Source organism: Sapajus apella, unplaced genomic scaffold (assembly GCF_009761245.1).
Source record: "Sapajus apella isolate SASKATOON/1434 unplaced genomic scaffold, GSC_monkey_1.0 scaffold71, whole genome shotgun sequence".
Lineage (NCBI taxonomy): Eukaryota > Metazoa > Chordata > Mammalia > Primates > Cebidae > Sapajus > Sapajus apella.
Window position 1 is genome coordinate 9,227,734 of NW_022437011.1, and position 16,530 is coordinate 9,244,263.

At 48.4% G+C, this 16,530-nt stretch overlaps 2 protein-coding genes across 4 annotated transcripts in view; both read right to left on the bottom strand.

Annotated features, from left to right (window-relative positions):
- Window positions 1-261: 261 nt before the first annotated feature.
- SPATA24 (spermatogenesis associated 24) lies at window positions 262-7,620 on the bottom strand. 3 transcript variants are annotated; one of them, XM_032250545.1, is made up of 6 exons: window positions 7,427-7,620; window positions 6,183-6,248; window positions 5,494-5,624; window positions 5,334-5,395; window positions 873-975; window positions 593-762 (listed from the first exon to the last, which is right to left on the bottom strand). In XM_032250545.1, the coding sequence occupies exons 1-6, from the start codon at window positions 7,541-7,543 to the stop codon at window positions 633-635; spliced, it is 609 nt and encodes a 202-aa protein (XP_032106436.1). In that variant the 5' UTR covers window positions 7,544-7,620; the 3' UTR covers window positions 593-632. The 3 variants fall into 3 exon arrangements, with proteins under 3 accessions (XP_032106434.1, XP_032106436.1, XP_032106435.1); XM_032250544.1 differs by having other exon boundaries at window positions 594-762; window positions 5,334-5,404; window positions 7,427-7,616; XM_032250543.1 differs by lacking the exon at window positions 873-975 and having other exon boundaries at window positions 262-762; window positions 5,334-5,404; window positions 7,427-7,619.
- A 6,071-nt stretch (window positions 7,621-13,691) lies between these two features.
- The window catches only part of DNAJC18 (DnaJ heat shock protein family (Hsp40) member C18), a 38,283-nt gene continuing 35,444 nt past the window's right edge, over window positions 13,692-16,530 (bottom strand). The window contains exon 9 of the mRNA XM_032250547.1: window positions 13,692-13,933. Coding sequence (XP_032106438.1) covers window positions 13,914-13,933 — 20 coding nt within the window. The 3' untranslated portion in view covers window positions 13,692-13,913. The remainder of the gene's footprint in view (window positions 13,934-16,530) is intronic.

A 16,530-nucleotide genomic window follows, 5' to 3' on the forward strand; every position in this document is an offset into this window, starting at 1 on the left:
GCGCGATCTCGGCTCACTGCAACCTCCGCCTCCTGGGTTCAGGCAATTCTCCTGCCTCAGCCTCCTGAGTAGATGGGATTACAGGCACGCACCACCATGCCCAGCTAATTTTTTGTAGTTTTAGTAGAGACGGGGTTTCACCATGTTGACCAGGATGGTCTCGATCTCTTGACCTCGTGATCCACCCGCCTCGGCCTCCCAAAGTGCTGGGATTACAGGCTTGAGCCACCGCGCCCGGCATATAACATTATTTTTATGTGATGGAAACTGACTTCCCAAATTCCTTGTAGTTCTGGAACACCCTGTCTTTGAAGTTTCTGGTCAGGGCTTCCTACCCTGTAGTCAAGTTGAAAGAGTTAAATTTACCAAGACACTGAGAGTGGGGTGTGATGTTACTGGGTAATAAGGGCTGTTTATATAGGAAGGGATTAAATACCCAAAGAAGGGGTGGTGCCTACCAGACAACAAAGACCTAGCTCCTCCCCTAGGCTACAAGTGCCTACCCTGTGGACCCCTGCTACTACCCAAGAGGGAGGGAAGTATCAGGGGCTAGAGGCTGGGGACTCTCAGAGCAGAGCAGAGCAGGCAGAGGCTGGGGATTACAGCCAGAGAACAGGAAGGCAGTAGCCATTTTATTTTTCCCTGGGATGCTGGTGGCTGCGGGCCTGACGCATTCCTGAGGTTTTCTTATGCTTCTGGTCCAGCACCTGGGCCATGTAGCTCTCCTGCTGCTTCTGGATCCGGAAGTCGGACATGTGATTCCTGCAATGGAGCCGGCTGGTGGTAGGCTGTGGACAGCCCAGGGCAGGTAGAGGCCAGAGATCTGGCTCCTCAGTGTCATCAACATCCCCGGCCGGGCCCAGACCCCTCACCTGAAGATCTGCTTCTGCTGGCTGATAACTTGCTGCAACTCTTTAATCTCATTCTCTTTGCCATTAAGTATATCTTCTTGCTTTATAATGTGAGACTCAATCTCTGTGGGGGAGAGAGGCAGGGAGGAGGGGTGGTTCCCATCCCAAGGGCTCCTTCCTGAGATAAGGCATTCCCTCATGGGGCTTTTTGGAGCTTGGCTCCCCACCCAGGAGTTCTCCATGAAGAATTGCTACTACCTTACTGACTGAGTTTATTGTGCAGTCTTGGGGGAGTGCAGTGTTTGAGGATTGTTGTCAATGACTTCATAAGTCTATTCCGGACCAGAGGACCCACATGAGGGCAGGTGAAGGTCCTTAGAGAGAGGTGGGCAGTCCTGTCCAAAGGCAGGAAGGTGAATGGCACCTGCCCTCAACTCCTGCAGGTCTTTACAAATGTTGCCTCCTTGGAGAGACTCTCCCTCATCTAAAAATTACATTTCCCAGTACTGCCTATTCCCTCTTCCTGATTTATTTTTCTTAACACTTTTACCTAACATACCATATATTTTACTCATCTGTCTTCTCCATTACTGGGGTGTAAGGTACACAAGGACAGGGATCTTTGTCTTATTCACGGCTTTATCCCTAAGGCCTAAAACAGTACCGAGCACATAGTAGGTGTACAGAAAGTGTATTTCCAGACCGAATGAATGGGATGTCCCTGGGGCTTTAGGACTTAGAAGCATGACTTAGTTCAGTCATCCCAGTCCAACCAAACCTCCTGAGGGCTGGATGGATGCCCAGCCCTGTGCTAGGGCTTCAGAAGTGGTGGGAGAAGATGGAGTTGCCTCGATTTTCAGACCTGTTTCGTCATCTCAAAGATGGGGAGAGAGACAGCCCTATCCCATGGTGGTGTGGGGAGGACCCAGTGAGACCGTGGTGGCACAAAGCCTACCCCCAAATTAATTGCACATTTGATGCAAAAATGACTCTCTGAGGCAGGACGATGGCTTGAGCCCAGGAGTAAGAGACCAGTCTGGGCAACATAGTGAGACCTCACCTCTACAAAACTAAAAAAAAAAATTAGCTGGGCATGGTGGTGGAACGTGCCTGTAGTCCTAGCTGCTTGCTGAGGCAAGAGGATCACCTGAGCTCAGGAGTTAGGGCTGCAGTGAGTTATGATTGTGCCCCTGCCTGGGTGACAGAGCAAGACCCTGTCTCTAAATAAATAAATAAAAGATAATTTTTCTGTGTTGGATCAAAATCCAAGGAGGCTGTATGGATCTGGGGGTGCTTCATTTATATAACTGTTCCTCATGGTGCCCTGGAAAATTCTGATTCCCACAAAAAGAAAATCCTACGGTCTTTAAAGGTTGGACAAGGGGCTGGGTGTGGCGGCTTACACCAATAATCCCAGGACTTTGGGAGGCTGAGGTGGGTGGATCAGCTGAGGTCAGAGTTTGAGTCCAGCCTGGTCAACATGGTAAAACTCTGTCTCTACTAAAAGTACAAAAGTTAGCCAGGTATGGTAGCACGTGCCTGTAATCCCAGCTACTTGGAGGCTAAGGCAGGAGAATTGCTTGAACCTGGGAGACGGAGGTTGCAGTGAGCTGAGATTATGCCACTGCACTTCAGTCTGGGCGACAAAGTGAAACTCTGTTTCAAAAAAAAAAAAAAAAAAATAGGTGGCCGGGCGTAGTGGCTCACGCCTATAATCCAAGCACTTTGGAGGCCAAGGCAGGCAGATCACCTGAGGTCGGGAGTTCAAGACCAGCCTGACCAACATGGTGAAACCCCGTCTTTAAAAAAAAAAAAAAAATAGGCTGGACATGGATTGATTAGCTAGAACACAAACTCTGAAAATACAGAAATGTCTAAGCACTTAAGATAAGGCACAGCATGGAAAAGAGAGACAGGTGCAGGGAGAGAATGAAGACATAAGTTTACCAGGCCATGGGGTGAGGACTCTTGAATCTCCTGCCCAGGCCATCCAGCTAATTGGTATTACTTGTGAAGTTCGTTTGGGAGAAAGAATTAGAAATATATGTGACTCTTTGAAAATAAAAGCCTGTGGTACCCGATGATGAGAGAATGGTTAGAAAATCTCTTTGAAAGTAAAGAACTATGTAAAAACCAGACTGAAACCACTCAAGGGTAGTTTGTAGGGGGGGAGTGGGGTGGGAGACACTGGCCAGGGTGAGGTCCACATCACCAGATTGGCTCAGGAGGGCTTGTGTCCCACTAGAGGGGTTTAGAATATTCTGGGCGAGGTAGCCAGGACCTGTCCCCATGACACACACACCTTCCAACAAGCAGATCCAAAGCCCTGGGGTCTTGACTGATCTCTGTTGGAGGGAAATGGCCTAGAGGAAGGATGTCTCTGGCCCCACCAGGAAAGAACCCCAGGTTCTTTTTTGGGAAGTAAGGGCAAGACTGAGGGTACCAATGGCCTTGGGCATGGGGGGGCAGTTACTGCCTGTTGGGCCCTGCCCTGGCAAGAGCTGGTGACCAAACTACTATGAGACCTGTCAGCCTGCCTGGTCAGATCAAGATGTTTGCTGGCATCTTCCCAGTGAGAGCACTCACCAGGGGAGAGAGAAGTCTGGACTGGTGGAAGGCAGGGTACCCAGGGCTCCAGGTGGGAGCCCCACCAGAAAGGACCTTGAACCTTTTGCACTTGGGCTCTGACCTACTGGAGATCTGCTAAAGTGAACGAAGCAGATGTTGCATCTGGAATTCATACCTACTTCTTAAACCGTGTAAGGGGAGTTTAGCATTCTGGGAAGTGAGACAGGCTCCTGAGCTGTAGGGGCACCAGGTAGCTGATTCTGAAGGTGCTCCACAACTTACGGCACCAACTGAGCCAATGAGTGGCCTGCAGGCATCTGCACAGAGCAGAGCCGAAAACTGGGAGCCCACACAATAGCTGGCCTACACAATAGTTTTAAAATTTCAAAATCAGCTGCCAATACTAAAAAGTCAAAAAAAGCTTCCATTAAAACTTGGTTTTGGCTGCGCGGTGGCTCATACCTGCCAACCCAGCACTTTGGGAGGCGGAGACGGATGGATCACCTGAGGTCAGGAGTTCGAGACCAGCCTGGCCAACATGGTGAAACCTCATCTCTACTAAAAATACAAAAATTAACTAGGCGTGGTGGTGTGCACCTGTAATTCCAGCTACTCAGAAGGCTGAGGTAGAAGAATCGCTTGAGCTGGGGAGATGGAGGTTGCAGTGAGCCGTGTGCCACTGCACTCCAGCCTGGACAACAGAGCAAGACTCTGTCTCAAAAAAACAAAACAAAAAAAAAACAGGCTGGGCGTGGTGGCTCATGCCTGTAATCCCAGCACTTTGGGAGGCCAAAGCGAATGGATCCCAAGGTCAGGAGATTCAGACCATCCTTGTCAACATGGTGAAACCCCATCTCTATTAAAAATACAAAAATTAGCTGGGCATGGTGGCACACGCCTATAGTCCCAGCTACTCGGGAGGCGGAGGTTGCAGTAAGCCAACATTGCGCCACTGCACTCCAGCCTGGGTGACAGAGTGAAACTGTGTCTCAAAGACAAACAAAACAAAACAAAACAAAACTTGCTTTCCCTGGGCCTGGTGGCTCACACCTGTAGTTCCAGCTGCTCGGGAAGCTGAGGTGGGTAGATCATTTGAGCCCAGGCACTTGAGCCTGGGCAACATAGTGATACCTAGTCTTAAAAAAATAAAAATAGTCAGGCATGGTGAGCCCAGCACTTTGGAAGGCCGAGGGAAGTGGATCATGAGGTCAGGAGTTTGAGACCAGCCTGGCCAACATGGGGAAAACTTGTCTCTATTAAAAATACAAAAATTAGCTGGCATGGTGGCACATGCCTATGATCCCAGCTACTCAGGAGGCTAAGGCAGGAGAATCACTTGAACTCGGGAGGCAGAGGTTGCAGTGAGCCAAGATCGCACCACGGCACTCCAGCCTGGGCGACAGAGTGAGACTCTGTCTCAAAATAAAATAAAATAAATAAAAATAAAAACAACCCTTATTTCCATTTTAAAGATCTGGTAATCCTGGTCCCCTATCAGCATGTGCATCCTTCCCTATTGAGTCCTGACCCTGAGACTAAGGGTCAGCTCCCAAATAGGACAGTGCTCACCCTGTGTTCCTCTTGTATCAGAGTTGGGAGTAAAGTGCACTATTTTTAACCCATCAAACTGGGGAAAAAAAAGGTGGACTAAGAAGGTTGTACGTTTCAGGAAAAATGGGAGCAAGCCCATTTCTTTATGGTGGTGAAGAATATAGTACACCGACTGCTTCCTTCATTTCCGTGGCCTGCCTGGTCCCTTAAGGCCTTTTCGAAGGTGTGGCCCGCCCGGGCCTGCCTGTATCCTCAGCTGGGGACAGGTGTTAGAGTGAAACCCTGCCTTTGACACAGGCACTGGGCGGTTAGGAAAGAGCCCATTTACATAAGTGTGGTGGGGAGCACGGGCCTCCCGCCTACCATTGCACTTGGTGATGAGCTGGTCCTTCTTGCTGGACTCCTGTAGGACTTTGCTCTTGACACTGGAGAGCCTGGGTAGAGAAGGTAAGACGGGAGGGTGGGCAGGTTGGCAAGCAGATGCATCCCCCAAACCCCACACCTGCTACTGAGGCCCACTCACGCTTTTTCAAAGGCCAGCTTCTCTTTCTCCAGCTGCTTGGACAGCACCTCTACCTCTCCGAGGGCAAACTGTAATTTCTCCTCTTCCTTGGCCAGGAGGACCTTCGTCTTGGCATGGGCAGCTTTCTCTTCCTGCAGGGGCAGCAGCAGTCACCTCATTACCCTAGGCTACCTTAGGTCTCCTAAACCCCCTTAACCAGCCCCCTTTCTCAAAGGGACACATAGAAACCAGAACACAGGGAGATTCTGGCCTTGCTACTGGGGCTGGAGGTTCTCAGAGGCCAACCTTTCTTTCTTTTTTTTTTTTTAGACAGAGTCTCACTGTGTTGCCCAGCCTGGGGTGCAGTGGTGTGATCTCAGCTCGGTGTAACTTCCGCCTCCTTGGTTCAAGGAATTCTCCTGCCTCAGCCTCCCAGGTAGCTGGGATTACAGGCACCTGCTACAACGCATGCTTGACTAAATTTTTTTTTTTTTTTTTTTTTTTTAAGTAAAGACAGGGTTTCACCATGTTGGCCAGGCTGGTCTAGAACTCCTGACCTCAAGTGATTTGCCACCTTGGCCTCCTAAAGTGCTAGGATTACAGGAGCAAGCCACTGAACCCATCAGAGGCCAACACTTAATGAGGCTGCCTAACCACAGGGGTCCTGGGAAATGGGGGAAGATTAGGAGCCTGCAGAGGCCATTACTTACCATCAGCTTCTTCTCTACTGCCTGGAACTCTTCTTTACTGACAAAATTTTCATCCTGGAGAACCATCTGCAACAGAGCCTGGCTGAGTAAGGGCTTGGGCCTGGGGTAAAAGGGGTGCCCTCTAGGGACCTGGACCAAAGGCCGATAATAGGATGATGCTTATGGTATCTAGGATGAGACTGAGGCCCTGAGAAAGAATTCAGGTCCACAGATAAACAGACTCAGCTCTAAGTGCTGCCCTCAAGGAGCAGCCGGTCTCATGGAGGAGGCAGTCCACAGTCAGCACTTCTAACGTATCGTGTGCCTTGATGGGTAGACATAAGGGGATCTGGGGCCCAGAGGAGGCCCCTGGCCCAGCCTGGGGAAGGGTGAGAATCACTTCCAGAGAAGGGGATGTTAGACCTGAGATCTGACTGCTATATACAGTAGGCCAGAAGAGGGATAGAGAGAAAAGCACTCTGGATGGTGAGGACACACATGCGAAGGTCAGCTGCCAAGAGAAAGACCTGGGTACTTTCTGGGAATCAAAGGTAATTCAGTGCCTAGAGTTCCACACATTTTGTTGAATGTCAGCATTAGGGTGGCAAATAGGACCTCTCTCCCCTTTCCCTCACATTCAACTTCCCAGAAGGGAATAAACTGTCTAAGAACAACTTAGAGTGAGAAATAGATGTGAAGCCAGTTTTATTTCTGAGATGGAGACACATCCCAACCTTCTTATCAAGACAGAAAAACCATGAACTCCAGCTGGCTAGGATTCTATCACGCCTACCCAAGTAATCTGTGACTGCAATGCTTTGCACCCATTAGCTGGGGTTTGATTGAGAAGGCAAAAGCTAAGGGACGTAAAGTTCTTGGAGGCCCCTAAGTTAGCGTTGGCAAGGGCCAAATCTGCGCTTACTGTATTCAGCATGGCACTGCCTTTGACTCTGGGGCAGGGTGTCCATAACAGAAGGCATGACACAGTTTTTCTGCCTGCACACGAGGGCCATGGAAACTCAGTGAAGTCGTCTTCACTGAAAATGAGGAAACTGAGGCTCAGGGACTCTCTACCAGCTCTTGCAGCAACCAGGCAACCAGAATGGAGAATTTGGCTTGATTTTAGTTAAAATTCCCTGGTTCAGGAAGGTCCGCCCTGAGCCCGGCCTCCTCCTGATGACGCTTTGGGCCATGCGTTCTAGCCACGCCCCCGCATCGGAACAGGCCCTGGCCCCCCATCTCCCCGAGCTCCTCTGGCTGCATACCACGTTCCTCAGCTGGTGGATCAACTCCTCCTGAGACTCAATCACGTCCCGCAGTTGATCGAAGGCGAGACACACAGATCCTGACCCCGCCTTCGACCACCCGAGGGGCGTCGCCATCTTTCGCCCCCCGCCAGCTCGTTGGAAATGGCTGCCTCGGAGTGCTCCTTGCCGTCGCCCACCAATGAGAATGCGACGCCACAGAGCACCCTGGCAACGCGCCGCCTCTTAAAGGAGCCGCCGGGGCAGGGAAACTGCTAACAGCCCTTAAGCATTTAAGTTTATAGGAAATTGCGCTTTTATTACGTCTTCTGTTTCTCACGCAGTCCCGAGAAGCCAGCAGGGCCCGGCTTATACTTCCCTTGTCTGCGAGCAGGTAACACTCAGAACACCAGCCCTCAGCCGCCACCCAGGGCCTGTGCAACTGCATAACCACGAAGTGAGAGCCAGCGTAGGCAGCTCCTGCATCTTTAGCTTCTCATGCTTCTTTCTCCAAATCTTAGGAGAAAGATTTGGAGAAAGAAGCATACAATAGAGGAAATTGTAGGAGATTTCAGGAGGCTGGAATCTCATACAGTTTCCTCCATTGTATGAGATTCCAGTCTCCTGAAACACACTTACTACTTAGGGCGCCTAGCCCTAAGCGCGGAAGATAGAAAAAGATAAAAAGCGAGAATGGCTTCACCTGAGATCAAAATCTTCATACTCTGATACCAGGCTCTGGGCAGCTGCACTAGAGCCATGTGCCACCACCCCAGGAGGAGGGCCCTGAAGAAATCAGGAGGACTGAGGGGGCTTGAAGAAGAAGAGTTGTAAAATGGAAGCAGGGAAGGATACAGTGATTAAGGACACTCACCAAGTCTCCAAAAGTCTCCACTGAAGCCTTTTTTTTTTTTTTTTTTTTTTTTGAGACGGAGTTTCACTCATGTTACCCAGGCTGGAGTGCAATGGCGCGATCTCGGCTCACCGCAACCTCCGCCTCCTGGGTTCAGGCAATTCTCCCGCCTCAGCCTCCTGAGTAGCTGGGATTACAGGCGCGCGCCCAGCTGATTTTTTGTAGTTTTAGTAGAGACGGGGTTTCACCGTGTTGACCAGGAAGGTCTCGATCTCTTGACCTCGTGATCCACCCGCCTCGGCCTCCCAAAGTGCTGGGATTACAGGCTTGAGCCACCGCGCCCGGCTTGAAGCCTTTTTTTTTTTTTTTAAACCCAAATAAGATTAGGTTTTGAGAACAATGGAGCGAATATATATTGTGTTCACTATTTTGTGGCGCCATTATGTTTATGTTATTTCATGTGACCCTCATAGAATTCCTATTAGCCCCTTTTTACCCAGGCTCTATGAGAATGAATGAATGATTTGGTCACTCTAGTAAGTTGTGGAACTGAGTTCTGACATGGGCAGTTTGGTTCCAGAGTCCATGTTTTTGTTTGTTTATTTGTTTTTTTGAGATTGGGTTTCACTCTGTTGCCCAGGCTGTAGTGCAGGGACATGATCTCGGCTCACTGCAACCTCCGCCTCCCGGGTTCAAGTGATTCTCCTGCCTCAGCCTCCTAAGTAGTTGGGATTACAGGCACCTGCCACCACACCCGGCTAATTTTCGTATTTTTAGTAGTGACAGGGTTTCGCTGGGTTGGACAGGCTGATCTCAAACTCCATACCTCAGGTGATTCACCTGCTTTAGCCTCCCAAAGTGCTGGGATTACAGGCGTGAGCCAATGTGCCCTGTTTGTTTTTCCAGACAGGGTCTCACTCTGTCACCCAGGCTGTGGAGTAGTGAGAACATAGCCCACTGCAGCCCTGACCTCCCCAGCTCAAGGGATCCTCCTACCTCAGCCTCCTGAGTAGCTGGAACCACAGGCATGCACCATCACACCCTGCTTTTTAATATTTTTTAATAAGAGGTTCTCACTGTGTTCCCCAGGCTGGTCTTGAACTCCTGGCCTCAAGGGATCCTCTCACCTCAACTTCCCAAAGTGCTGGGATTAGTGGTGAGCCACCCTGCTCAGCCTTGGAGTCCATGTTTTTTTATTTTTTGTTTTTCTGAGATGGAGTTTCACTCTTTTTGCCCAGGCTGGAGTGCAATGGGGTGATCTGGGCTCACTGCACCCTCTGCCTCCTGAGTTCAAGTGACTCTCTTGCCTCAGCTTCCCCAGTAGTTGGAATTACAGGAATGTACCACCGCACCTGGCTAATTTTATATTTTTAGTAGAGATGGGGTTTCACCATATTGGCCAGGTTGGTCTTAAACTCCCGGCCTCAGGTGATCTGCCCACTTTGGACTCCCAAAGTGCTGGGATTATAGGCACGAGTTACCGCGCCAGGCCTGGAGGCCATGTTCTTAACCAGGATGCTGTGCTGCATTTTTGTTGCATGTCATGGATGATTAAGTTGTGTAATTTGGTACTCCCAAGTAGGAAATGACTATATTAACAAGGAGTTTGGAAAAAAATGTTACCAGTGACTACGAAGGGAGGCAGAAAGTTCAGGTTAAGTCACTCACGCTGCTCCCCAAAGCTCCCAAGTGGCCGGACAAACTTAGCCATCCCTGTGGTTCTCTCAGCAGGAGCCCTTGTTTTGTTTCTGGCATTTGTTCTCATGGACTAGGCCACAAGGCCATCTCTGTTGGCCTCTCTCTCTCTCTTTTTTTTTTTTTTTTTTTTTTTGAGATGGAGTCTTGTTCTGTCACTCAGGCTGGAGTGCCGTGGCGCGATCTTGACTTACTGCAACCTCTACCTCCCAGGTTCAAGTGATTCTCCTGCTTCAGCCTCCCCAGTAGCTGGGATCACAGGCAGCTGCCATCAAGCCCAGCTAATTTTTGTATTTTTGTAGAGACAGAGTTTCACCATGTTTGCCAGGCTGTTCTCGAACTTCTGACATCAGGTGATCTGCCTGCCTCGGCCTCCCAAACTGCTGGGATTACAGGCGTGAGTCACTGCACGTCACTGACCTCTCTTAAAGGGCCTAGAACAATAGAGTTCAACAGAACTTCTAGTTTTGAAAATGTTCTACATCTGTACTATTCAGTATGGTAGCCACTAGCCACATGTGGCTCTCAGCACTTGAAACGTAGCTCATATAACTGAGAAACTGGATTAAAATTTTTTTTTTTTTTTTTTTTATCCTTTTCTCAAGATCACTTTAATCGTAGCTCTTTTTTTTTTTTTTTTTGAGACGGAGTTTCGCTCCAGTTGCCCAGGCTGGAGTGCAATGGCGCGATCTCGGCTCACCGCAACCTCCGCCTCCTGGGTTCAGGCAATTCTCCTGCCTCAGCCTCCTGAGTAGCTGGGATTACAGGCATGCGCCACCATGCCCAGCTAATTTTTTGTATTTTTAGTAGAGACGGGGTTTCACTATGTTGACCAGGATGGTCTACGATCTCTTGACCTCGTGATCCACCGGCCTCGGCCTCCCAAAGTGCTGGGATTATGGGCGTGAGCCACTACGCCCGGCCAATCGTAGCTCTTTAACATTTTAAAATTTTTAGTTTAAATTTAAATGGCTAGGGGTGGCTACTGGCTACTGTACTAGAGAGTGTGTGCCTAGAGGGCACTGTGCAGGTTGTGTGTGCCTCAGCACAGACCCCTCTCAGAGCCCTGTGTACCAAACGTGAATGTTCACCTGAATCACCCTGCACAAAGCTGCACATTCCTCTGGGGCAGTGATCCCTGAGCCTTCCCCACGAACTGCATTCCCTCCCTAGGGTCTTTCATGGGCACTGCCTGATGTCCCTTGGTATCCAACATCCACCTTCACCAGCTGGAACAGGCTGCTCTCTGCGTATCTGGGGCAAAACTCTGGAGAGCAGTAGGCTCCAGCAGCCACCTGGGGGTGGAAGGTTATAAGCAAGACAGAACCGTGGATCCAGGTCTGCACCTGCTTCCTAGCATGGACATGAGGTGTGGTCACCCTCGTTGGGCACTACTACAGACTCCTACTCTACATGTTGAAAGCCACTTTGGGCTCCTGGCCAACCAGGACTCAGTGAGACTCAGGATGACATGACATCACAAACAGCTCTGTGATCCTACCTAGGAAGGGCTGCCTTTCTGCACAGGCTTGTCATTTTGGCTGATGTTCTGGTTATCTATTGCATAATAAACCACCTCCCCCAATTTTTTTTAAGTCATTGAAAAAAATTATTTTGTTCACGATTCTGCAATTTGGCAAGGTTCAATGGTGAAAGCTTATCTCTGCTCCATGCAGTGTGAGCTGGGATGGTTCAATGGTGGGTTAGAAGTTCTACTTCCAACATGGCTCACTCACGTGACTGGCAAGTTGGTGCTGTCAGCTGGGAGCTCTGCTAGGGCTGAGGACCAAGGGTCTTGGTTTTTCTCTATGGGCTGCCCGGCCTTTCCGAGAGCATGGAGATTAGGTTAAAGAGAAAGCATTTAAAGTGACAGAAAATGGAAGATGCCAGTTTCTTAATGCCTGGGCCTGATACCTGGCATAGTGTCATTTTGCTGTTTTTTTTTTTTTCTTTTTGAGATGGAGTCTCGCTCTATCACCCGGGATGGAGTGCAACGGCACAGTCTTGGCTCACTGCAACCTCCACCTCCCCAGATCAAGCGACTCTCCTGCCTCAGCCTCGCAAGTAGCTGGGATTACAGGGACCTGCCACCATGCTTGGCTAATTTTTGTATTTTTAGTAGAGATGGGGGTTTCACCATGTTGGCCAGGATGGTCTCGAACTCCTGACCTTGTGATCTACCCACCTTGGCCTCCCAAAGTGCTGGGATTACAGGTGTGAGCCACTGTGCCCAGCTCATTTTTACTGTGTTCTATCGGTCAAGGAGTCACAGAGTCCAGATTCCAGGGGAGGGGACACAGATCCTGCCCCCCATCACCTTTCAATGGGAGTAGTGTCAAAGAATTTGGGCTGCACTTCTTTTTTTTTTTTTTTTTGAGACGGAGTTTTGCTCTTGTTACCCAGGCTGGAGTGCAATGGCGCGATCTCGGCTCACCGCAACCTCCGCCTCCTGGGTTCAGGCAATTCTCCTGCCTCAGACTCCTGAGTAGCTGGGATTACAGGCACGCGCCACCATGCCCAGCTAATTTTTTGTATTTTTAGTAGAGACGGGGTTTCACCATGTTGACCAGGATGGTCTCAATCTCTTGACCTCGTGATCCACCCGCCTCGGCCTCCCAAAGTGCTGGGATTACAGGCTTGAGCCACCGCGCCCGGCCTTTGGGCTGCACTTCTAGAGCAAATCCTTACGACAGATGGCACACCACTCCCTTCAAGGTTCATTTCAGGTAAAACCAGACAGGAACTTAGTCTAGTGGGAAGAGTCAGACAATAATCAAACAACCAGGTGAATCTAAAGGGCAATTTAGCCGGGTGGAACTAAACTTCTGTGCAAGGGAAAACGTCTCTGAGGCAGTGATGTTCCATCTGAAACCTATTAAGATAACCAGGAAGCACTTTAGCAAAGAGGGTAGGGGCAGGTGACTGGGTAGGGATAGCAGAAAGAGGGAATAGTATACACAAAGTCCCTGGGGCAAAAGAGGTTGGTAGAGTGTAGTAACTAAGGGCTGGTATGGCATAAAAGAAAAAGATTTATAGGGCAAGAGGGGGCTTGGGGAGTGGTTAAAGACCAGGAACTTGGCAGAGCCTTGCTAAGCAAGGTAGGCCATGCTAAGGACTTTGATGATTTTTATTTTAGGGACAAAAGAAAGCTACTGAAATATTTTAAGCAGGAGGATGACGTGATCCAGTTTATGCTTGGAAAGGTCTCTCTGGTTGCAGTGAGGTATACAGATGGGAGCGGAGCTGTGTAGGTGCACAGAGACTCCTTTTACTGAGAAGGCTACTGCAGTGAAAGTGGATGGTAGTTTGAGAGTCAGATGGTGTCACAGATGAAAGGTTTAGGATGTTCTGGAGATAAAATTGATAGGGCTTAACAGAGAGGTGATGTGGGGACATGGAAGAGGTGTTTTGGTTGTCTCTTGCTAGAAACCACCATATAATGTAACGGCTTAAAACAACACTCTTTTTGTTTTTGACAGAGTCCTACTCTGTCGCCCAGGCTGGAGTGCAGTGGCGCAATCTTAGCTCAGTGCAACCTCCGCCTCCCAGCCTCAAGCAATCCCCCCACCTCAGCCTCCCCAGTAGCTGGGACTATAGGCACTTAGCTAATTTTTGTATTTTTCAGTAGAGACGGGGTTTCACCATGTTGCCCAGGCTCGTCTTGAACTCCTGGGCTGAAGCCATCTGCCTTAGCATCTAAAGTGTTGGGATTACAGGCATGAGCCACCACACCTGCAATAAAATGGCAGCAATCATTTTATTATTTGCTCACAATTCTGCAGTCTGAGCAGGACTTTGTGGGGCAGCACATTTCTGCTCTGCCCATCATCTGGGGTAGCACAAATGGCTCAACTTGAATTATACGTTTGGGTCCTCAGTTGTTGCTGTCAGTTTGGTTGCTTGGTTCTCTTCTGCATGGTTTCTCCTTTGGTTAGTGGAGTGGTCTCAGGGTAGTTGAATTTATGTGGTAGCTGGCTTCCCTCCAAGTACAAAAATGGAAGCTGCCAGTTTTGCCACATTCTATTGGTTATAGATCAAAGGCCAGCCCCAATTAGAAAGGGGACTACACAAAGGCATGAATATTAGGGGATGCCAAATTAAGTCTACCACAGAAAGTTTCCTGGGTTTTTGACTTTATTTTTAGAGATGGAGTCTTGCTATATCACTCAGGCTGGTCTCAAGCTCCTGGCCTCAAGTGATCCTCCCACCTCAGCCTTCAGAGGTAGCTGGGATACAGGTGTGCACAACCGTGCCTGGCTTGGGTTGCTGACTTTTGCACTTGGATGGGTGGAAATGCTAGTGATGGAGGTGAGGCACTGGAATAGTCTTGCTTCCACAATCCTTCACTAAATAAAAATCCACTCACCTCTGTAAGAAGGGTGATTATATTTCACATCTCTCTTCCTCAGAGTTGCTTTCGCTGACCCCTCAGACTGGGTTAAATCCCTTTGTTATAGTGTCTGTGATCCCCCCTTGGTCTCCCTTTAGCTATTTATTGCGCTGCGGAGCGCTGTGTAAGCCTGGCTTCTCCACTAGATGTGAGCTCCAGCAGCTTGGTGTCGGGCCTCACCTGTTCCCTGACTCCCATCCCAAAAGCCCAGCCCACCTGGCTCAGAGTAAGTTCTCAGTCATTGCTGAATTGAATCTCCTCTCACTTTCTTTTTCAAATGAAAGCTATCATGACCAGTTAGGATCATGTGAATATCATTTACTATATATATATATTTTTTTTTTTCTTTAATTGCGTTTTAGGTTTTGGGGTACATGTGAAGAAGATGCAGAATTGTTGCATAGGTACATACTTGGCAGTGTGGTTTGCCGCCTTCCTCCCTGTCACCTATATCTGGCATTTCTCTCCATGTTACCCCTCCCCAGTATTTTTTTCTTTTTAAAAAAAAATATATATATACACATATATATACACATATGTATATATATACACATATATGTATATATACATATGCATATGTGTGTATATGTACATGTATATATACATGTGTATATATGTATATATATGTGTGTGTGTGTATATATATATATATATATATATACATATACATATATTTAAAGACAGGGTTTCACTATGTTGGCCAAGCTGGTCTTGAACTCCTGACCTCAGGTGATCCGCCCGCCTAGGCATCCCAAAGTGCAGAGATTACAGGCTTGAGCCACCACACTCGGCCTATTTTTTTCCTTTCTTTTTTTTTTAATTTTTTTTTTTTTTTTTCAAGACGGGGTTTCACCATGTTGGTCAGGCTGGTCTTGAACTCCCAACCTCAGGTGATCCGCCCGCCTTGGCCTCCAAAGTGCTTGGATTACAGGCGTGAGCCACCATGCCCGGCCTATTTTTTTCTTTTTTAAATGATTTTTTTTTCTTTTTTAGAGACAGGGCTTCACCATGTTGGCCAGGGTGGTCTCTATCTCCCAACCTTGTGATCCGCCCAACTCAGCCTCTCAAAGTGCTGGGATTACAGGCATGAGCCACCGTACCTGGCCCATTTACTATATTTTTAAATCAATACTTTCCTAAATATGGGCCACTAAGAACAGAGTCAGCAAGGAACTGGGATAACACCTGAATTTCTGATGCTAAGTGTAGTTTTTATCTGTCTATTGGCTGTGATATACTGCAGCTGCTGTTATCTGATAGAAAATGTGGAACTGATGATGCCAACAATGCTACCTACTATTCCAAATGCAGATAATCCCTCTGACGGGTGAGGGAAGACTGGAGCAGACGCCAACAGCTTCTCTAGTCCAAAGTGGCTCCAAGGGAGTCAGGCAGTGGCCACGGATGCCATGGACAAAGGTAAAAGAACCAAGGAAAAATAGCCATTCTTTTTATATAAAATTGTTTAATGTTTTTCTTTGTTAAAATATACTCAATCCAGATGTAGTGGATCAGGTGACCAGATTTTTTCAAGATTCTTAGTCCACCAGGAGCTGATTCCATTTGTGTCATCCCTACTCTGGTCACAGAACATCCACATCTTTAATTCCAAATACTGAGCATGATGTAAATGATGTACTCAGTATCTAACACATGGGTATATACTTAATTGGTGTATCACATATCAACAGTGCAGCCTCAAGAAAAAAAAGATGTTTTGTAACTTGGGCCTTTCCAAAAATAAATATATTAGGACATTAAACTTAACACCTTAAATGAGGCCAGAATAAGTACGAATGAAGTGCAAGCTCCTGTGAGGAGCAGTGCATGCAGACAATGAGCTTGCATGTGTGGTGTGGCCAGTTGGAACAGAAGCCACTGGAATCACACAATGCCTCCTCACAAAGCCCAGCCTGAGTATGAGGAGGAAAAAGAATGACGCATAGCTTGGCCAGGCTGCTGGACCCCATGTTCCAGTGGCATCTAGAGTTCACTGTATTTTTTTCTTTTTCTTTTTTTGAGGCAGAGTCTCTGTCTGTTGCCCAGGCTGGAGTGCAGTGGCGCGATCTCTGCTCAGTGCAACCTTCACCTCCCAGGCTCAAGTGATTCTCCAGCCTCAGCCTTCCAAGTAGCTGAGATTACAGGTGCCTGCTACAATGCCTGGCTAATTTTTGTATTTTTAGTAGA